A 23,657-nucleotide genomic window follows, 5' to 3' on the forward strand; every position below is an offset into this window, starting at 1 on the left:
GCAGCAACCTTCAGGAGTTGAATCTTTTTTTTCAAGAGTAACTTATTCTGCTTCAATTAAGTGTCGAGTAACTAGCAACAATGGATGCACGGTTTTAATAAAATCCATAGTTTAAAATTGTCCTTTTACGAAATGATTCAATGTACTTCTAGAAAGTTTTCTTGCTCTCTTTTTAATGCATTAAATGCAAGTTACAGTCACCTTTTGATGGCTATAGTGTTATTAACATACATTCACAGTTTTTGAAATAATGCAGACCAAATCAGATGCATTTCACTTTACATCCACATGCAAAAGTAATTTTAATTAAAAAGGGGGAATAAGCTACTGAATTTGTTTTTGTATTCCATCCTTATTAACACAATGTTTTCTAGCATTTTCATATTATTTTACGGAATGGTAGGAGTTGACTTACACAATAAACACACCTTTGGTACCACTTTAAAAAAAAGTGAATTCCGTAACATGTGAATTATATCTTAATAAAACTTATTCAATTTTATTCTTAAAAAACATTTTTATTAACATTTATTAGTTGTACAGGGGGGATTCATTTTGACATTTCCATATATGCTTACAATGTACCTTGGTTAGGCTCACCCCCACCATCTCTTCCCGTCATTCCCTTCCATCCTTCTTAAAATTATTACAACAGGTTTCATCATTCTATTTCATGTACATACACAGTACTCTGAACATGTACATCCTCTTTTATCTCTTCCATTCACCTTCATCCTAATACTAACCCTAACAGGACCTGTTTTACAATTCTGTCCTTCATTTTTCAGTTTATATTCATTGATCAAAGGGGTTTCATGATGGTATTTCACCTGTGAATATTCTGCACTTTAATCAGATTAACCCTCTTTTTTACTCTCCCTTACCCTTTTCCCCTACACCCTATTATTCAACAGCATTCAGTGCATTTCATTATGCTGTTTTCCTACACAAATGCAATGTATTTCAATATCATTCGCTCTCATTCTCTTTTTCTCTCCCTCCTACCTCAATTTCTGTTGAATATTGCAAACATGCTCTCTATATAAGTGTGTATGTGATCATGTTTGTATTTGTGTATATAATTATCTTTTGGATCTATCTTTCACATAAGAGAGAAAACGTGACCTTTGTCTTTCTGAACCTGGCTTACTTCACTTATCATGATGTTCTCCAGTTCCATCCATCTTCCTGCATACAACATAATTTCATTCTTCTTTATGGCTAAATAATGCTATATTGTGTATATATACCACATTTTCTCAATCTATTCATCAGTTGTAGGTCATCTGGTCTATTTCCATAGCTTGGCTATTATGAACAGTGCTGCAATAAACATGGGTGTGCAGGTGCCTTTATTGTAACCTGACTTATATTCCTTTGGAGTGGCATTGGTAGTTATATTTGTAGTTTTTTGAGGAATCTCCATACTGCTTTCTGTAGTGGTTGTATGAATTTATGTTCCCACCAACAGTGTATAAAGGTTCCTCTTCACCACATCCTTGCCAACATTTGTTGTTTGTGTGCATGAAGATAGTTAACTGGGATAAAATGAAACCTTAAAGTAGTTTTGATTTGCATTTCTTTTATGGCCGGGGAAGTTGAGCACTTCTTCATGTATTTATTGGCCATATGGATTTATTCCTTTGTAAAATTTCTATTCATTTCATTTGCCCATTTGTTCATTGTGTCATTGATTCTTTTAAAGTTTAGTTTTCTGAGGTCTCTGTAGAGTCTGGATTTTAGTCCCTTATCAGATGAATAGAAGCCTCCTATTCTGTAGGCTTCTCCAGTGTAGGGACTGTTTCCTTTGCTGTGCTTTTTAGTTTGATGCAATCCCATTTGTCAATCCTTTCTCTTAATTGCTGAGTTATTAGTGTTTTATTCAGGAAGTCATTGCCTATGCCTCAATATTCCGAGTTTCCCCTATTCTTTCCTGTAGTAGTTTCAAAGTTTTAGGTCTTATATTAAGGTCTTTGATTTACTTTGATTTGGTATTAGTACAGGGGGAAAGGCATAAATCTAGTTTCAGTCTTCTACATTAGATATCCAGTTTTCCTAGCAACATTTGTTGAAGAGGCTGTCTTTTCTCCCACCTGTTTTGGGCTCCTTTGTTAAAAATCAGGTAGCTGTAGCTACATGGATTTATATCTGGGTCTTCTATTCTGTTCCGTTGGTCTCATGTTTGTTTTTGTGTCACTACCATGCTGCTTTTATTACTATTGCTCTATAACATAGTCTGAAGTCAGGTATTGTGATACCTCAGCATTGCTTTTTTTGTTCAGGATTGCCTTGGCTATTTACAGTCTTTTGTGATTCCAAATGAACTTTAGGGCTGATTTTTCTGTCTTTGTGAAGAATGTCATTGGGATTTTCATGGGGATTGCACTGAACGTGTAAACTGCTTTTGGTAGTGTAGCCATTTTCACAATACTGATTCTGCCAATACATGAGGATGGGAGATCTTTCCATATTCTGAGGTCTTCTTTGATTTCTTTCTTTAGTGATTTATAGTTTTCATTGAAGAGATCTTTAACTTCTTTCATTAAATTTACTTCTGGTATTTTATTTTTTTGTGGTATTGTAAATGGGATTGTTTTTCTAATTTCTCTCTCAGTCTGTTCGTTGTTAGTATATAGAAAAGTTGCTCATTTCTGTGTATTGATTTTGTAGCTGGTGCTTTCCTGAAAGTGTTTATGATTTCAAAGAGTTTTTTGGTGGAGTTTTTAAGGTCTCTTAGGTATAAGATCATATCTGCAAACAGGGATAGTGCGACTTCTTTCCTTCCTATTTGAATCCCTTTTATTTCTTCCTCCTGTCTTAATTCTCTGTCTAGGAATTCCAAAACTATATTGAATAAGGGTGTAACATGGACACCTTTGTCTCATTCATGACTTTAGTGGAAATGGCTTCAGTTGTTCTCCATTTAGTATAATGTTGGTTATAGGTTTCTTATATGTAGCTTTTTATTATGTTGAGGAACATTCCTTCTAATCCTAGTTTCATCAGTGTATTTATCATGAAAGGATGTTAAATTTTTGTCAAAGGCTTTTTCTACATCTATTGAGATGATCATGTGATTTTGTCTTTGTTTCTGTTTATATGCTTTATTACATTTATTGATTTGTATATGTTGAACTATCCTTTCATCCTTGGAATTAAGCAGATTTAATCATGTTGTATGATTTTGTTGATATGTTGTTGAATTCAGTTTGCCAATATTTTATTGAGAATTTTTGCATCTACATTAATTAAAGAGATTGGCCTATAATTGTCTTTTTTGTTGTTGCATCTTTGTTGGATTTTGGAATGAATGTAATACTGGCTTCATAGAATGAGTTTGTAGTGTTCCTTCTCTTTCTACTTCATAGAAAAGTTTGAGAAGTGTTGATATTAGTTCTTCTTTAAAGTTCTTTAAATTTAGTGGTGAATCTATTGTTTCCTAGACTCTGCTTTAATCCCATTACTTGTTATAGAACTATTTAGGTTGTTTATATCCTCTTGGTTCAGTATTGGTTTGTGAAATGCATCTAGAAATTTATTCATTTCTTCTAGATTTTCCAGTTTACTTGAATATTGGCTTCCAATGTATTCCTTAAGGATCTTCTGTATTTCATTGGTATTTGTTGTAATATCTTATTTTTATTAATTTGGGTCTTTCCCCTCCTTCTTTTAGTCAAATTGGCTAAGGGTTCATTGATTTTATTTATCTTTTTTGGAGTATAAACTTTTCATCACTTCATATAATTTTTTGGTCTGAATTTCATTCATCTCAGCTGTAATTTTTATTACTTCTCTCCATCTGCTAGTTTGGGATTTAGCTTGTTCTTATTTTTCTAAAAGCTCAGGGTGCATCATTAGATTATTTGAGAGCTCTCTGTTTTGTTTTTTTTAATGTAGGTGCTCATAACTATAAACTTTCCCCTTAGTACTGCCTTTGCTGCATTTCATAGGTTTGGGTAGATTTTGTTTTCATTTTCATTAGGCTCTAGGAATTTTTTTGATTTCTCTCCTTATTTCTTCAATGTCCCACTGGTCATTCAGCAATGTGTTGCTCAGTTTCCATGTGTTTGATTATTTTCTGTAGTTTCTTTGTTGTAGAGTTCTAGTTTTATTATATTGTGATCTGATATAATGCAGGGAGTTATTATTTTAGTTTTCTTATACTTGTTAAGACTTGCTTTGTGTCCTAGAATATGACCTATTTTGGAGAAAATTCCCTGGGCTGCTGAGAAGAAAGTGTATTGTGTAGTAGCTGGATGAACTACTCTGTAGATGTCCTAGTCCATTTGATCTATCATGGCTATTAATTCTGAGTTTTCTTTGTTGACTTTTTGTCTCAGTGACCTTGTGTTAGTGACAGAAGGGTATTGAAGTCCCCCATTATCATTGTGTTGGTCTGCTTGTGCTTTTAAGTCCAGTAGTGTGCTTTAATGTAGTTGGGCACATCAATGTTTGCTGCATATATTTAAGAATTGTTATTTCCTCTTGATGATTTGTTGCCTTTGTTAATATGAAGTGACCATTATTGCCTCTTCTGACTATCTTTATTCTGAAGTCTGCTTTATGAGTGTAACTATTCCTGACTGCTTTGGGTCCATTTTCTTGGAAGAGCTTTTTCCACCCTTTCACTTTAAGCCAATGTTTGTTTTTGTCAGTGAGTTTTGTTTCTTATAAGGAACGCATGGTTGGGTGTTGATTTTTTTAAATCCAACTTGCTATTCTATGTCTTTTTTCCCCCATTACAAAATGTAACCATTTAAAATGTTTTCTTTTTTTTCCAACATTTTTATTAGTATATCTATGTTATATAGAGGGTTTCATTGTGACATTTCCATATATACATATATTGTACACTGTTTCAGTTCATCCCTTACATTATTCTCTCTCTTCCCCCATGCCTTTTGTTAAAATGACATCAACAGGTTTCAGTGTTCCACATTCATACTGGTATAGAAAGTATTTCTACCATATTCACTCTTCTTTACCTTAACTCATCCTTTACCCTTCTCCTCCCACTATTTCCCTTCCCTTAACGTGACCTATTTTGCACTCCTGTTTTTTATTGTTTAAGTGCCTGTTCATTGTTCAGTGGGGTTTTGCCTTGCTATTTTACCTGTAAATTATTGTCCTTTAATCAGTCTAACCCCCAGTATTACTCTTCCTTGCCCTTTTCCCCCCTCCCTGTATTCAAAAAATTATTATTATATTATTGTTGTATTGGGGTTATATTGTGACATTTACAAAAGTGCTTACAACATATCTTAGTCAAACTCACCCCCTCCATCATTCTTCTTTATCTTGCCTTCCTCCCTTCCCTGTAATGTTCAACAATCTTCAGGGAATCTTACTGTGTCATATTCCCTACACAGATGAGGTATGGTTCAAATACTATTCACTTTCCATCATTCTTTACTCTTTTATTGTTTCCTTCCTCCCTTAGTCTCCTCTAACAGCCTGGCCTTTAGAAAAATGTTGTATATATATATATATATATATATATATATATATATATATAATGTTAATGTTAATGTTGAGAGATATGTAGCATTTTCAGTCATCTTGTTTTTGTTTTTGTCTTTTTTCTTATTTTACTTTCCCCCTATTCCTTGTTTGCTTTTCTACTTGGTTAGTGGGGTTATTCTTTCTTGCATTTTCCTGGTTGAGTCTAACTTCCTCATCTGTGTGCAGGTTTCCTTTAAGTATTTCATTTCACGGAACTGTTTATTTGATTTCTCTTTGAGATCAGTTAGTTGTTTATTAATGTCCTCTTTGAGTTCATGCACTAGCTTATATGTCTGCTCTTTGAACCAATTGATAATTCTATTTTTTTTATTTTGTGATTGATATTTCCTTCTCTTCACTATTATTTAAGTTCTAATTTGTGCAGTTGGCATTTGAGAAAGAGTTGTTGCCTTGTTGCTTCATGTTTCTACATTAAGATGTACACATCTGAAATTGTTTCTGATTGGAGGTTCTAGCCCTCTGTGTCCTTTTAATTGGGGATGTCTGAAAGATTATTTATGATTGTGTAGTGGCTGAGTTGTGGTGTATTTTTTTGTCTCTAGACAAAGGTTGGGGGGTGGCTCAGTAGTCAAGCTTTAACCTTCTGATTTCAAGGTGCTAGGTGCGAACCCCTATTCCATGCTAAAGCTATCACAGTTCCTAGGATGCAGCCCTGAAATTACAGCAATCCTTAAAGAAGATCAATTATTGTTATTCCAGTATTTTTTGATGACTGTTGAAGCAAAGATGAATCTTTATGATCTTTGAAGACTGAAGATAATAAGGATAGTAGTAGGAAGGATATACAGGGGATAACTCTTGTGAATAATACAAAGTAATTGTTTTATGTGGCAGAAATATGTAGTGGTTGAACTAATAGAAAGGATTAATAAAGAAGCAGACTGGGATAAGTAGGAGAGATCTAGTTGATAGTAAGATGAGAGAGAGAAGGAGAAGAAAAATGGGGAAAATTGAACAAACAGACAAACACAACAAAATTACAAGAATAACCTGGTAACTTATTTACCTACTAAAAGTATTGATAACAAGGAAGGGATAGGGGTAAATAGAGAAAGGAGAAAGTATGAGCTAGAGAGCAGTTCTGGTTGTAGACAAGAGGAAAGTATAAATGAGGAGGGCAGTAGGAAAGGAAAGGGGAAGAAATGGTTTAAGAATGAATACTGAAAGACAAGTTCTGGACTTTCATATAATGACTACAGAGAAAAGGAAGAGGATAAGGCAGAACTAAAGAGAAAATAGGGGAGAGAGAATGCAAAATTGCTCAATTCAAATGTACAGAAAAAGAAAATGCAAACATATGAAAATCTATACATTCCAAACTTAACTGCAACAAAAATAACTGTAACATAATAATTCAGAATTTTCCAATGCTGTTCTGACCAGGTGTTCTATTTTCTTTTCCCCCTTCAGTGTCTGAGTCTTTCAGTCCACTACATGGCAGTCTAATTGGACAACTGCCTCTGGAATAGTGTCTGGTGACAGCTTTGTGTTCCTTCTCCAGTGAGGGTGGGGAGGGGGAGTATTTGGAGATGTAAATGAGATCTCTGGTGAAGGCTCCTGGAGTTTAGGCCCTCAGCTTGCCAGTCTCTCTTAACTTGTAGCTTTCTCCTCTCTCAAGCTTCCCACTACTTACAGTCTGTTGTGCTCAGTATGCAGACTTTTGTCAAATGTCCTCTCTGGTGGCAACCTCTGCAGTGGGACTGGAAGTGCAGTGCAGCAGTTCCTGGTTTCTCTGCAACATTTGTGACCTTGCACTGGGCATAGTACTGTCACTGTTACTGTTGCTACTAGGGCCACTGCTGTAGCCATGCATGCTGTGCAGCTTCTTTGTTCTGGGACATACCACACACTATGCCCTTCCACTCTTCTATAGACTATCACTTCTACTCACCGGGTCCCAGAGGCTTTTCTGCTGCAGGTCAAGCACTGGGCAGCTTCCCTGCTCTCGGCTGGGCATTGAATGCCGTAGCTTCTCCTCCAGTTGCCAGCTTCTGTTTTTTTTCCCTCCTGGCCACATGGATCCTTGTTTTGGGAGTTTATGAGGATGCTCATAGATGTTGATTATTTCAAAACTATTTTGCCTCCAGCACCAACCTTCTCCACTGTTCTTGGGATGGAGGCTTTGGCTCCCCCAACCCCACCTCCAGGAGCTGGGGCTGGAGCTAGGGCTGGATCTGGAGCCAGAGCTATAACTGAAAATTGTTTATTAATTTACTATGTCACTTTTCTGTTTCACCATATTTTTCAGTTGTGCTGTCTCTCTTTTATAGTTCTCACTGTTCTTCCTCTCTTATGCTCTTCTGTAAGATGTCTTCTTTGTTATCTAGACTCTTTTTCATGGAGTCCAATGGCAAAAGCCAACTTAATGTGGGCATTAAGGATACTGTCAGCAAAGTGCTGAAGTAATAAATCATGCAAGTGAGAATCCTAAAATTATTATAAAAGAATACTCAGCCAAATTTATTTCAGAGTTAATTAGTCCTGAGAAATTAGAAGATCCAGATGTCACCCTGAAAGTGGTTTGCTGAAGTGGTATAGAAACCATGGAACATAAAGAGATTAAGGTACTGAAAGTCCAGAATGAAGAATGGGAAATTAGCATAGATTTGAAATGCCCTCAGATGTCAGCACTTAGTGTCCAGTAGAAGAATGAACCAATCATTAGTTTAATGCTCATGGAATGGAGGAACAGTAGCAAGCATTTAGCCAAAGAGGATGTGTTTAGACCTTGATGGCATCAGCAGCAATTTTCATAGGAACACAGGTGTGTTAAAAAAAAACATAGATATATGTAAAAAAAGAAGAGGATACTAGTTCCATTATTGACTTGGAGCAAATGTGCATGTGGTAGAAACAGCAGTTTCCACTTGATGGTAGGGCAAATGATGTGTTATCCACAGATAAATTGAATTAACTTAAGGTCAGATCCCCTATCTCTCACCATGTACAAAAATTAATTCAATATGGATCAAAGATCTAATGGTAAGGCCTAAAACTTTGAAACTATTAGAGGAAAACATGGGGAAGACCCTTGAAAGTTATAGGAATAAGTAATGCATTTCTGAATAAAACTCCAATTGCTTGGGAAATAAGAGCAAGGATTGACAAATGGAATTGTATCAAACTAAAATGCTCCTGCACAGCAAAGGAAACAATTTCCAGAATCAAGAGATAACCTACAGAATGCCAGTTATTCATCAGATAAAGGGTTAATATTCAGAATAGATAAAGAACACAAAAAATTAAACACCAAAAGAATAAACAATCCGATTAACACATTGGACAAATGAATTGAACAGACAGTTCTCAAAAGAAGTATACGTGGTCAATAAAAACATGAAGAATTGTTCAACATCCTTAGCCATAAAGGAAACGAAAATCAAAACTACAGTGAGATTCCATTTTCACTTCAGTCAGAATGACAATTACCAAGAACACAAACAACAACAAGTGCTCGTGAGGATGTGGCGAAAAAGGAACCCTCCACACACTGTTGGTGGGAATGTTAATTAATGCAGCTACTATGGAAATTGGTATGGAGATTCTACAAAAAAACTAAAATTAGAATTACTGTAAAATCCAGCTATATTCCTCCTGAGCATACATCTGAAGGAATATAACTGCATACAATAGATACCTGCACACTCATGTTTATTTTAGCACTATTCACAACTGCCAAACTAGGGAATCAGTCTAGGTATCCATGAACTGATGAGTGGATAAAGAAAATGTGAGATATATATTCACATACATACATATATGTCTGTGTAGGTATGTATGTATACATATACATATATATGTATATATGTATATAATGGAGTATTATCCATAAAAAAGAATAAAATTATGTCGTTTGCAGGAAAATGGATGGAACTGGAAATCATTATGTTAAGTGAAATAAGGCAGACTGAGAAAAACAACTACTGCATGTTATCTCTCATATGCAGAATCTAGACTGATATAAAAACAGAATGGCACAAGTATAAAATGGAGAGACTGTTAGGGGTTAGTACCAATTGGAGGGGGAATGTGAACGGAGAGGGTGAAGACAGGGTGAATATGACTGAAGTATTCCATACACATGTATGAAAGTAGAGTAATGAAACCTATTAAAATTGTCCAATAAAGGGAGGAGAGAGTAATAGAGGGGGTGAATTCTATGGAAGTACATTATATGGATGTATGGAACTATCACAATGAAATCTCTTAGTAACATTGATAGATGCTAATTAAAAGAGAAAAAAATAAATTAAGATCAGAAAAGAAAGCTACCATTAAAGAGAGAATTTAAATTTTAGCAGTTTGTTAAAATGTAATGGAGGTTTTAAATGGCACAATGGAGAGATAAGGGATGAAAAGACCTGTGATACATCCACTGAGGGGTGGGGAGAAATGATGGAGAAAAGATAGATGAATAAACTTACATATGGGGAAATGATGAAGAATGACAGGAATATGTGAATTTAGAATTTTGCTACTTGACAGTTACAGGAGATTCCTATGCCTTCCCTAGTGGATGGCAATGAACAGGTTACACTTGTGGGAGGGCTTGAGACTTGCTAGACTCAAGGGAAGGATAATTATCTGGCTGGAAATCTAGAACTCTAAAGATTCATAGAGTGGATGAGAGATTTCCACCATCTCCATCTTTTTCATTTCATTGAGTCTTTTGAACAGCCCAGACCAAATATTCCATAGAATGTTCTGGACTTATTTGAGTGTTTTGTTCTGGTTAGCTTTTGGTGAAACATGTCTAACAAAAAGACCATATGGGTGGTATGTATATTTCCCACAGCATCACATCAGGCAGCATATCTCTTTATGCTGCTCCACTATCAGTGACATGAGCCTTGACCACTTGATTAATGTGGTGACCAGCAGATCTGCCCATTGTGAAACGTTGTGTTCCTTTTAGACTAATCAAGTATATAGCATGACATTTGATAGAGTCATTTAATATAGACTATGGTCATGTGAGTTCACCAAGGATGTGGGAAACAGGCAATAAGACATGACTAGTTACACATATATCTGTGTACAATATAAATATAAATTGATTAGAGCATAAGAAATGTGCTTATAAGAACATACATGAGAGGGCTGGAGGAGTAGCTCAAGTGGTAGAACACTTTGCCTAGCAACCATGAAGCCCTGAGTTCAAATACCAGTACTGCAAAAAATAAAGAACATACACAGAAATAATGTGTACCTGAGGGAGAGCAGCGGTTGTGAAGGAAAATAAAGGAAAGCTGAGGAGCAAAGGTGATATTTGAGAAGTGGATCGTTAAGCATGAATTAATAGTGGTTGAAGGTGGTAAGAGCATTGCAGGTACAGAGAAAAAGTATGAGGTCAAAACAAAACAAAACAACAACAACAATAACAACAAAATACCCAGGCTTGAAATGTTATATATGTTTTAGCTAGGAGAAATAAATCCTGGGTACTGGCCTAGAAGATGCATCGGAATGAATGACTAGAGATTAAGTTGGAAAAGTAGAGTAGGTTAGGTTATAAGACTTTTTTAACTCCATACTAATGAATCTCACCATAATTCTGTAAGTAGTGAATGCTAATGAAGGATTCCAAGTGAAGGAATATTTAGATTGAACTTTTAGAGAGATGGGTGGACAGCAGTGTGGCAGATAGGTTAAAAGGCAAGGGGCAAAGAGGAAGTATCAGAGACTAAGACATTTGGCAATGGGGTAGGAAAGGAAGGGATTGGGATAAGAGATTTTTTCAGTGGTGAAATCCACAGAAGTTGATGAATGGCTTACCTGTGGGCATTAGAAAGAAGTCAAATATTCCAGGCTTTTTGACTTGAATCATATTGATGTTAATGCCATTAATAAGGAAATTTGTAGTAGACACACATTTGGAACAGGGAAGATAAATCCTGAATATATTGACTTTGCTTGTCTAAATGTACAATTTTCTCTTATAGTTTTACTTGATTTTTCACCTCCTTTTCGATGAAGTATCCCCTCCATATCATTTCTACTTAGATTATATAGAGTAAAATGGAGTGATACAAAAAACCAAACACGTTCCATATGGGCCTGGCAGCAAAATATTTTAACCTAGGGATTATCAGTAATCAATCATTCCCTAAGCTACACCTTGACAGTCTGACTTGGCAATGACCTGAGCAAATTTGTGTTAAAACTCCAGGGAAGATCTGTTCTCAATGAATTTGTGTACCTATTCTTTGATCTATCTTATGAACTAATGTGAATCATTTGATTTTTAAGTCTAATAATAACCAACCTACAGCTTAACTCGAAAATATTAAGGATATACAAGGGTTAATTAGATTAAGTTTCTCTTTCCTTAGAAGCCATAGTTTGTTATACTAGTCCCAACAATGATAAATGAGTATGCTCTTTTTTTCCTGAATTTCTTTGTTTTTACTGTCAAAGCTGTTTTTATTTATTATATCCAGTTCCACTGAACTCTTTTATTTCAATGGATTCTAAAAATAAATCCCCTAGAGGAGAAAAAATAATAATGAACAAAGGGAGAAAACAAGCCAACAATATGACACAGAACTGCATGCACAGCTGGCTACATACTAATAAGCAACACCCAAGAAAACTGGGTTCTTAAGAACACTTTGTTAATTATGGTCATGATCCATGCCTTCCAAGAATAATATGGTATGTGCAGCATTTTAACAAGATTAAAGGAGACATTGGCAAGGAGAGCTCTACTTTCATTAGGGGTTTTCAAGTCATCACATGTAAACAAAGTTGTCTATCTTTTATATTCCTAGGAAAGTGGGATAAGAAATCTTTAAGCTACAAAGTGCTGATCATTTTGAAAACATTTTTAACAGAGATGATAGATTTATGAAACTTTAAATAAAACATCAAGAGTTCTAGGATATTTGGGAGTTTCAAGACATGGGTGTTTTTTTCCCCCCTTCTTATCCAAAACAAATTCCTTCTTTTGGAAATTCCATTGCCAATAATCGTCTTTGTTTACTTTAGTTGATAGTGTGTAGTGGGCAGGGTTTATAGCTCAAGCTTCTCAGATCTTTGTTCTCAATGTCCTCTGCCTAGATTATATCCCAGTTTCTCCTAGTCTAAAGCCTGTCTAATGTAATTGTGGTTCTGAATATTAATTAGAATGAGAAAAAACAAACTGAGATTGAAGCTCTCTAATGGGAAAAAGAGAGACAAAAAGGTATTTTCCTCTACATCATGTCTCTGTTGCTTATGTGACTTTCCTCACTGGTATACTTCCTCTGTATCCAGAATGTAACACTGATTCTATATCTTTCAATCTCCTGGCTCTTTCAATCTGCTGAATCAAACCTGGATCTAGATAAGGTGTAAAAGAATAGATAGCAAAAATAGTTAAAATAGTATGAGGAAGCTGCAGAAAAAGAGCAGACCATCTGGAGACAGATCCCATCAAATTTATTAAGGAGACAAACTCTTACCTTCTTTTTTGTTTGTTGTTGTTTTATCTTGAGACAGGGTGTCACTATGAAGTCCAGGCTGGCCCCGAACATATAGCAGCCCTTTGCTGTCTTGTCAAGTATTTTCTCTAACAGAACTATTAGTGAGTTCATCTAAAAGTATTACCAAGGAATCCCATATGCATTTGCATTTTACTAAAATTCTATTATAGACTTGAATGCTTACTAGGCCCAAAGAATGAATCTCTAATGGTTTAACAGTATTTGCTTTACCATGTCTATACGGTGTTGTTTGTGACCCTACATACTTGTGACTTTCATATCTATTTCTCTCCCAAACCTCATTCTGCCAGTTACCCCAGGCTGATGAAGCCTTAGACATGGTCATTTCACAGAATATATTTGTACTGTTACCAGGACAGTCAAAGTGTGATGGATTCATGGGGGTGGGGGGAGGATAATACCTAAATGTACACACAAATATTCAGGTACAGGTGTGCCAACTTCACTGAGAACTATAATTCCAGTCTCACAGGAATGAAGACTCTTCCAAATAATACAAACAACATAAAACTTCACTCACAGGGAAAATCTGCTTTACCATGGAATTCAGGGAAAGAAGACTTTTGTCTGTTGCAGGATCCTCTTCTGTACCTATGATCACCTGATTGCTAGCTGATTCTCTGGTTCTTTTCAGTGAAATATGATCATCAGATCTGTGATGCAGGTTTAAAAATAAGCTTTGCCATTCAGCGCACATGTGTGTGTGCACATGTGTAGACCCTTTGAATTGGCTTTCCCTCACAATTGCAACAGAATGGTATATATTTCTTGGATAGATCCTTCTACCCTATTGTTATAGGGAACCATAGGAGGAAAGTGTACATGGCTTGGGAAAATATGGGTGGAGAATGAGAATATGTAGTGGCTTAATTCTTTTTAAGGCCATCCTGGAAACAGAAAGGGGGGAGAGAGAGAGAGAAAGAGAGAGAGAGAGAGAGAGAGAGAGAGAGAGAGAACAAACTTTGCTAGGCCATGAACAAATCATCTGCTTTAGAATGACATTCTTTTATAACACTTTTTAGAAAAGAACAGTTGGAGTGAATAAAAGTACAGGTGGGGTTATAATAAATTAGAAGATTTGGAAACACAGTGACTTGTGTTGTAAGACTTTCCTATGAGAGTAGGAGTATGAATATGTCTCCAGCCTTTATATAAACTGGTGTCCTATATGTCACATAGCATTGTCTCTTTTGGGTTTCCTTTCTGAATATCCACTGCAGATTGATAACTGCCTACAAATCTCTACTCTCTTCCTTTTTTTTGGCATATACTTAGACTATATTTCCCAGCCTCCTCTTTCAGTAAGATTAGGCTATTTAACTAAGTTTCTCTAGTAGTATAGTAACAGAAGTTACAAGTGTCATGGACTTGCCCATAAATCTCCACAGATACAGTTCCAAACTTCATTTGCCTTCTCATGGGAAGGAATGGTGACAAGAAAAGCAACTTTGAAAACTACATATTGAAAGTAGAATGACCACCAGTAACCTGAAGACTTAAGCTGGACTGCTGCATGAACAAGAATTGACCCTCTTTCACTTAAACCATTACATGTTGTGGTCAATTTGTTTTGATAGTTTACCCTATTTTGTTCCTTGAGAATGCTGCATCCACCATGCTATGTGACACCGTGCTCAGCATAGTGTAGGGCTCAATGAATAGTTCAGTCTATGGAATGCTAGATTACAATGGAATGCTAGACTGAAAAAATCCTTCATCACATTTAATTTCATTCCCTTTAAATGATAATTGATATTCAGGTATCAAATACCTAGATTGCTATGTTTTACTCCCCCCACAAAAAAAATCCTGATGAGATACATGATATTCTTTCCATTTAATATATAAGGGAAACTGGGGCTGAGAGAGTTAAGTTACCTTCCTAAAGTCACAGTTTCAAATGGCCAGGTAAGTATTCAAATTCAAGTTTGTCTAACTTTGAAACTTTCTAATATAGAATGTCTCCTAAAATATTGCTTGGCTTAAGCCGGGCACCGGTGGCTCACATCTGTGATCCTAGGGATACTTGGGAGGCTGAGATCTGGAGAATCACAGTTCGTTGCCAGCTCAAGCAAACTAGTTCATGAGACCCCCATCTCCAAAATAACTAGAGCAAAATGGATTGGAGGTGTGGTTCAAGCAATAGAACCCTGCTTTGCAAGCACAAAACCCTGAGTTCAAAACCAATCCTACCAAATAAAAAACTTTGTTTTGAATAGTGCCGCAATAAACATGGATGTGCAGGTGCCTCTGGAGTAACAGTCTTTTGGGTATATCCCCAAGAGTGGTATTGCTGGATCAAATGGTAGATCGATGTCCAGCTTTTTAAGTAGCACTATTCACAATAGCCAAGTTATGGAAACAGCCAAGATGCCCCAGCACAGATGAATGGATTAAGAAAATGTGGTATCTATACACAATGGAATTCTATGCAGCCATGAAGAAGAACGAAATGTTATCATTCGCTGGTAAATGGATGGAACTGGAGAACATCATTCTGAGTGAGGTTAGCCTGGCCCAAAAGACCAAAAATCGTATGTTCTCCCTCATATGTGGACATTAGATCAAGGGCAAACACAACAAGGGGATTGGACTATGAGCACATGATAAAAGCGAGAGCACACAAGGGAGGGGTGAGGATAGGTAAGACACCTAAAAAACTAGCTAGCATTTGTTGCCCTTAATGCAGAGAAACTAAAGCAGATTCCTTAAAGCAACTGAGGCCAATAGGAAAAGGGGACCAGGAACTAGAGAAAAGGTTAGATCAAAAAGAATTAACCTAGAAGGTAACACCCATGCACAGGAAATCAATGTGAGTCAATGCCCTGTATAGCTATCCTTATCTCAACCAGCAAAACCCCTTGTTCCTTCCTATTATTGCTGATACTCTCTCTACAACAAAATTAGAGATAAGGGCAAAATAGTTTCTGCTGGGTATTGAGGGGGGGGAGCGGGAGGGGGTGGAGTGGGTGGTAAGGGAGGGGGTGGGGGCAGGGGGGAGAAATGAACCAAGCCTTGTATGCACATATGAATAATAAAAGAAAAATGAAAAAAAAAAATAAAATAAAATTAAGACTAGAAAAAAAAAACAAAACAAAAAACGAAAAACTTTGTTTTAATATATTGTGTTTGTTGTGTAGATTTCTAAATGTAAATTTATAATGATTCAAAGCAAAGTGTAATCACTTGGGGGCTGGAGAGGGTGTAGTAGAGTGTCTGCCTAGAAAGTGCAAAGCCCTGAGTTAAAACTCCAGTACCACAAAAGCGTAATCACTTGAAACTTCGTAAATCCCTCAATAAAGTTACACATGAGCTATGTAATCTTAGTCAGCTTGGAACCATTTCATTAGTCTGGCTTCCAGTTTATATAACCCTCTCTTACTCTTCTAAGTGATCTTTAAAAATATAAAGACTGGGTGTAGTGGAGTATGCCTGTAATCCCAGCTATTCAGAACATGGAGATGGGAAGAGTATGGTTCAAGGCCAGTCCCAGAAAAAAAGTTAGCGAGATCCTATCTCAACCAACAAGTCAGGTGTGTTGGCACATGTTCGTAATCCCAGCTACTGGGAAACATAGGTAGGAGGATTGTGGTCTGAAGCTGACCTCGGGCAAAAGTGAGACCCTATGTGGGGAGGGGATCATTAAAGCAAAAAAAAAAAAAAGTGCTGGGGTATGGCATAAGTGGTAGAGCACCTGCTTAGCAAGTTTGAGGCCCTGAGTTCAAACGTCAGTACTGTAAAAAAAAAAAATACACACACACACACACACACACACTCACACACGTATGTAGAGAGAGAGAGAAAGAGAAAGAGAGATTGAGAGAGTAAATGTAGTAAAGCTCAGCTAGACAACTTGGGGGATTGAATTTGAGACACCATGGCTATATGCTTTTTGGGTTTTTTTTTTTTTTTGGTTCAGGATAATAAAGCTGTGGCAACAAATGTCATATTTTAGTTCTTAGTTTGTTGTATTTTTAGTCTTGGAAATGGAGCCCAGGGCTTTGATATGCTAAGCATGCACTCTACTACTCAGCAGAGTTCTTACTTTTGGGGGAAATCTTTCAAAATTCAGGAAATCATTTTCTGATTATAGAGCAGACTGCTGCATATACATAATGGCTACACATAAACAGATATAAAAACAAGATTACCATCACTTGTTCTGTTTGATGACAGAAGATTACATGGGGTATTATATGATACTACAGACTACGTAAAAATGAGGAATTGTCCAGACAGTGATACATTTATTAGTTTACTTTCACCATATTGCAAGATACTGCAGTTTACATTTTCCTACTTAGATTTCCCAATCACATTAACTAGTTTGAAATAAACTAATCCTCATGTAATGATTCAAAAAAAGTTCCTGGAAAAAATATTGATGATATTACTAGCAAGAAGACTTTGATATATAAATTTATACCCTGTGTAGTAACAATAAACTCCACTCTAAATATATTTTATGTCTTAAGATATTAATTCGTACAGCTGGTTGAGTGGCTCAAGTGGTATAGTGCCTGCCTAGCAAGCATAAGGCCATGAATTCAAAGCCTCAGTCCTACAAATAAATAAATAAAAAATAAAAGATGCTAGCTCATTATAACACTGCATGTATGTAATTTACAAGTTGACATATAGTTACTTGAGGGAATGTGTTCAAAGTATGAAAGCATCATGGGATATATTATTTATAAAGTTCGGAGACTGCTGTCTTAATATAATTCCTTAACTTATGGTACTGTCTCTTTTCTGTACTTGACAGTATGTTCCTTGAGAGAAACTGTCTTTCCTTGTACCTAGAGAATATAGCTAGTAGTGGCTCAGTTAATATATTGGCCAGCATTAAAAGATAGCAAAGAACAGGACAACGTGATTTCTGCTACCAAAATGGACAATTTTTGGTCATGTGGTTTTGAAAAATGCCCTTTTATTTTCCTCATCTAGAAAAAAGGGGCAAATAGTTCCTGTTCTAGATAATCCAATGGTTTTTTAAAATGAAACTCACATGAAAATAAATATAAATTTTAAAGCCATGTACCCCTTTGATACAGTAGTATTATTTTAAAATATAAACAACTTTGGAAGCTTAATATCATAAAACACTAAGAAAATTACACAAGAATGAAGAGCTATCTATGTCCTAGACATGGAAATGAAAGCCTTTTTGGCAGGTTTAGCCTTTGGAATGCTGACTCTTTCCTCCGATTGTTCAAATAAATTAATTGTTCAATGAATATACTCTAAGTGTGACAAGATTTTTTAAAAGGGAAAGAGAGGGAAATGTAGAAATCTCCAAATGCCTCTTACAGTCCAATTGGTGTCAGCATTGTCTTTGTTCTTGTTTCAGTCAACTCAACCCAAAAAGAATTTACTTTGAATGAACATGAACAAGGACTGCACTCAAAGGGGAAGCAATGGCCAGCTCCTTGTTCTGTGTGTGAGCTCATTTCCTGAGAACATGAAGGCTTACAGTTACAGGAGAGCACGACTCTCATACTTCAGTTCTATTTTAAGTAACCCAATACCTTTTTTTCTTCTGGTTTCAGGAAATGCACTCTAGCAGTTGATTAAAGCCAGAAAGATGCCTTGGGAAAAGGGACATTGGCATTGAAATCTCAGGTTTGAATAGCGTAAGGACCTCAGGAACAGGAATCAAAGGAATGAGGTTTGTGTGAAGTGAGGCTGACCATCTCACCTGATCAAAGTTGAGGTGCATGGGAGACCAGGTGAGATGTTTCCTGATTATCCTCTGAAATCAGCTCTGATTTCTTTTCCTATGCACTTCTCTACTCTCTGTTCAGTCCTCCAGGAACCACTTGCTGTGCTACAATTTCACACACCAGCCCATCGTTGTCTGGTTTACTCTCACTTGGCTTCTACTCCTCCTTTCTCCCCTTGCTTGTGGGCCGTGTCTTTGTCTATAAATTGTGCATATGTGGTTGTGTCTGTGAATGGATAGATGTCTACAAATGATGGGAAAGTACAGCTTGCAACCACTGCATAAATGCTTTGAAATAAAGAAATACATGAAAGCAGCATCCTACAGTAGAATGTAATTGAATGAATTGTACATGCTATTTCTATTTCCAACTTAATGACTTAACTGATGGTTGCTGGCTTCAGTGTTTAGCAAAATAAAATATGTCAGTAATTGAGCTCATATACTAGGTATCTCTCATAGTGATTGTTCCGTTCATTAATTCATTCAGAACACATTTATTGAGGTCTAAGTTTCATTTCCAGCATTATTTTAAGGACCTGGGATTCAATCTGTGAACAAAATAGACAAAAATACCTGCTGCATAGAGCTTATAGTCTAGAAGAGGGAGAAAAGCAATAAATGATAAATAATAAGTAATGAAATATTGGCTATTAGGAGTAAATATGTGCCTTGAAAAAATAGGCATTGGTTAGAAAAACACAAAGAATAACAAATGCTGGCAAGAATGTAGAGAAAAAGGAACACTTGCACATTGTTAGTGGGAATGTAAATTAGTATAGCCATTATGGAAAACAGTATAGTCACTCCATAAAAAACTTAAAACTAGAAATATCATAGGATCCAGCAATCCCACTACTGGGTATGTATTAAAAGAAAGATTTCAGAATGTTGAAGAGACAGCTGTACTCCCTTAGTTATTGCAGCACTAGTCACAATAGCCAAGAAATAGAAATGACATAAGTGTCTATCAACTGATGAATGGTTAGAAAGAATGTGGTACACAGGGATAAGGAATACTAATCAGATGATGATTCCAAATGTCAGTTAGAGGTGGTGGGGTGGCTCAAGTTGTAGAGCACCTGCTTCAGCAAGCATGAAGCCCTGAGTTCAAACCCTAGGGCTGCCAAAAAAATAAAGAAAGAAAGAAGAAGAATAAAATAAATATAGTCCAAATGTCAATTAGAAGGAGGAGTAAATTCAAGGTGTCTATTATGTAACATGCTGACTATATTAATAGTGATGCATGGCATTCTTGAAAATTGCATTTTTTTCCACAAAAATTTAATTAGCTCAATTTAACCATTATACAATGTATATGTATTTCAAACAAACATATTGTACACAATAAATGTATACAATTTACTTTTCAATTAAAAATTAGATTCCAAAAGGGAAATATTAGGCATGCTGGTGGAGATGGGGTTGGTGCAGATTACAATTCTAAATAGGATGACAAAAAGATTGGTGCAGATTGCAATTCTAAATATTGTGAAGCAATATTTGAGAACCCAAAGGAATGAGTCAGGTCCTAAACCACACTGATCTTTTAGGATCCCTCCAGTCTTACTACAATGGTGATATATATTCCACCTGTGTTTAGGATTGGTACCCAACTGTAAGACATGTCAGCATTAAATCCAGCAAGGACTATTCCCTTCTCTTGCTGAGTCTGATTCAGCAACAGAAAACAGAAGCCTTAGAGAGACATTAGTTCCCATGTTATTGAGTAATAAGTAAGAAGACAGCTTTTATATTGGAAATATCTTCATAAATTCCAAAAGTTCAGATTTCAAATATATAACATGTTATAATTAAACCATAAAAATGCACCTCGGAATGCCCTATGCAATTCTCCAAAGAATCTAACTTTCCAAGCTGAAGTGGATTAGAAATGAGGATGAGGACCTAGCACTCAGCCAAAATAGTTCTCTGGTGACATAAGAATTGAGGAGCCAAGAACCGTATCACCACTCCAGCTTTCTGGCTGACTCCCAGGAGTCTAAACATTTGTTTCCTGAGAAATACCACTTGAATAATTTCTTGGCCTGTGGATAGGATGCCAAAGAACTAAAATTGCATTGCTTTTTTTCCCCTTTGTGAGCTAGAGCCTGGACTTTTTAATTTGTATTTTTTTTGTGCTGTGGTAATGCAGCTATATTTTGAATAATGTGAACAATATGGCTTGATTTTACTCTTAAAGAAAACTTAGAGAAGGAACAGTTTCTATCGACTCTATTAACATTCTAAATACCAAGTTTTGAACAAACAACATGGGAAGAGAAACTCAAATTCAGGCTGATCTTAGCAGGGTTCTGAAGTAAGGCATTTGCCTAAGGAAACACACCACTGGCAGCATATGAGAGGACCTCTGAGGGAACTATTGAAGAACTGCATTTATTGACCCAAAAAAAGAGAAGCTTTAGGGATAACTTAATCATTGCATTAAAACGTACCAGTGCCTCAGATGTAGAAGATAGTCAATAAATATTATTCTTACTCTTAGATGATTAAATAAGCTCAAGATGGGATGTGGGAGATTTTGGTTGGACTTAAAGGGGAATCTTTATTGTGAAATACTGGAAATGGGGTTCCTGACGAAAGTTGTGGAATGTTTTCTCTAGAGAGGTTTATAAGTAGGAGAGATCCTTGTCTGTCTGTGATGGTTTGAGTGTAGCAGCGAGACCTATTGACCCTAAGGTTGTTTCTTCAACAGGACTAGAACTGGTGCATCAGCTCTTTAGGAATCCTGCTGTCCTCATATAATGCTGTATTACTGTACTCGTATGATTTGCACCTTAACTATTGGTTAAGTGTTTATATACACATATATATGAATATATATTTAAAAATATTTTTTCTTTTTAAATATTATTCCTTTAATTGTCTCCTGTCATTGCCCAACATGTTATCAGGACAATCTGAATAATATGTTCAGTATGTTTTGCCATATCTCAGTAATTATTATATCATCAGTGATGATGACTGTTAGTATTACCCATTCTTTTCAGAGGAAGGAAATATAATATGAGCTACACCAGTCCACACATGTTCTGTTACCTTAAACATTTATAACTGTTAGTTATTTGAATAATTTCTGTTGCTTAGATATCAGCAGGAAGTTAACAGATTTAAAGTTCTTTTTCTGTTACTTGATTTGCTCTTAACTCATATTCCTCTCTTTACACAGAGCTTATAGAGCCAATCCACAAGAAGTGGCTGGATCCCACGCACATTTAGAAAGGTAAGTTTGTTTTCTTAAAATTTATAATAAAGTTGTATAAGATATATACACTTGTAAGAAATCAAAATCTATTTTATTTATTATTATTTATTATTTAATTTATTACTTAAAGGCATTTGGGGGAGTGTAATTAGCACTGGATATGACATTCAAGGTCATATATTTTACTTTACTATTGGGGAAACTGGGATCATGAAAAAAAGGAAAGATATATCCAAAGTTACAGTGGTAGCATTAGGGCCAAAACTCTGGTCCCTTAACTCATAACACACACCACTGTGTCTTGCTCTGTTTTCATGGTTATTTTTCTGGAGAGGTAGCATGAGTTTGAGTATGTTTGTTAGAGCTAAGAATCTGTTGGCTCATAAAATTTTAGCAGTCATATGGTAGTGAGATATGATCAGAAGAGGATGTTCCTTTTAAAAAAGAGGTTATAGGAAGGGTACCATTTTACAGGCAGACTTAAAAGATTTTTTTATGACTTTAAAGACAACCTCTTCCTTTTGCAGTTCTTCTAGATAAGGAGGGAAGAGAAGAAGGGAAACACACTGATTTACTATGCATGGAAATAAAAACAACTGGTTGGTGAACTGGTTGATTTGAAATTTATCTACTATTAAATATCATAGATGATAGTTAAGAAATTAAATGGGGGCATATATTAGCCACAACAAAACCCCATTATGTTTTATTAAAAAGAATGTTCTAAATAATTGACTTCTATTCTAAAATGTCCACAGTAAACAGCATCTTTGTAACTTGGAACTAGAAGGGCTGTCCGTCATCAATATTTGGGCAACATAGTAAAGGAAAATTGTCAGGTGGTGTGGCAGTCCGAAAGCCTATGTGAGTGTGAAAGGTTAATATCACTGACACATTAATTGAAGGAAAAAAAGCAGATAGCCCAAATTTATGCACCACCATTAACTACTTTGTCCTGGAGACAATTCATACTTGCTAGACCCATCTCAAATGCTGCTTTTCCAGAAATTGGCAGGCCTTCCTACTTTCTTCTCTCCCTCTTATTTTTCCTCCCTCTTGATCCATCCTTGATGGCTCCACCAGATGTGCACTGCACGAACTCAAAGATGAATAGCAATATATTCCCTATTTCTAAGAACCCTGCAGACCAGTGCAGAAGGTAGAGAGGTAAACAAACAATTATGATGCAAATCTACTAAGAAGAGAAAAACATTTTTCTCTGTGGGTTTATAGAAACTGAAACTCTGGACTTCAGAAGGGGGATAGTATCTGAGTGGAATTTTGAATGATAGATAAGAAGATATTATTATCTTCCCATTTGATTATTGAAAGTATTCCTTAACTGGACTTCTTGTCAACATGCTTGCCCTCCTAATTTTGAGGGAACTGCTAGTGCAAAGGTAATAAGGCCTAAGAAATTCATGGAATATTTATGGAAAAGGCAAAATGTTTAGTGTGGATTTATTGAGGTATGTGGGGATCCAAGTAAAGAAGATAAGGAGAGACTAAATCACAAGGCACCTTGTATACCATGTAGAAATTGAAGAACAGTTGAATGTGTTTTAAGCAGAAGAGTAACAGAGTTCAACTTGCATTTTGATCTTGTGGTGCTAACTGGAGATTGCATTGGATTGAGGAAAAATCACATTTTGGTAGACATTAAAGTGTAAAGGAAATTTAAGTCTTTATAGATACCTTAACG

General features: G+C 36.0%; 2 protein-coding genes across 2 annotated transcripts in view; both read left to right on the plus strand.

Moving 5' to 3' along the window:
- Positions 1-18,676, plus strand: part of Lrch2 (leucine rich repeats and calponin homology domain containing 2) — a 139,529-nt gene extending 120,853 nt beyond the window's left edge. The window contains exon 22 of the mRNA XM_074064040.1: positions 18,557-18,676. Coding sequence (XP_073920141.1) covers positions 18,557-18,577 — 21 coding nt within the window. The 3' untranslated portion in view covers positions 18,578-18,676. The remainder of the gene's footprint in view (positions 1-18,556) is intronic.
- Il13ra2 (interleukin 13 receptor subunit alpha 2) overlaps positions 18,656-23,657 on the plus strand; it is a 49,564-nt gene continuing 44,562 nt past the window's right edge. Inside the window, exons 1-2 of the mRNA XM_074064046.1 lie at positions 18,656-18,736; positions 21,920-21,973. The gene's annotated coding sequence lies outside the window, so the exon portion shown is untranslated. The remainder of the gene's footprint in view (positions 18,737-21,919; positions 21,974-23,657) is intronic.

This window comes from Castor canadensis, chromosome X, assembly GCF_047511655.1.
Source record: "Castor canadensis chromosome X, mCasCan1.hap1v2, whole genome shotgun sequence".
Classification (NCBI taxonomy): Eukaryota; Metazoa; Chordata; class Mammalia; order Rodentia; family Castoridae; genus Castor; species Castor canadensis.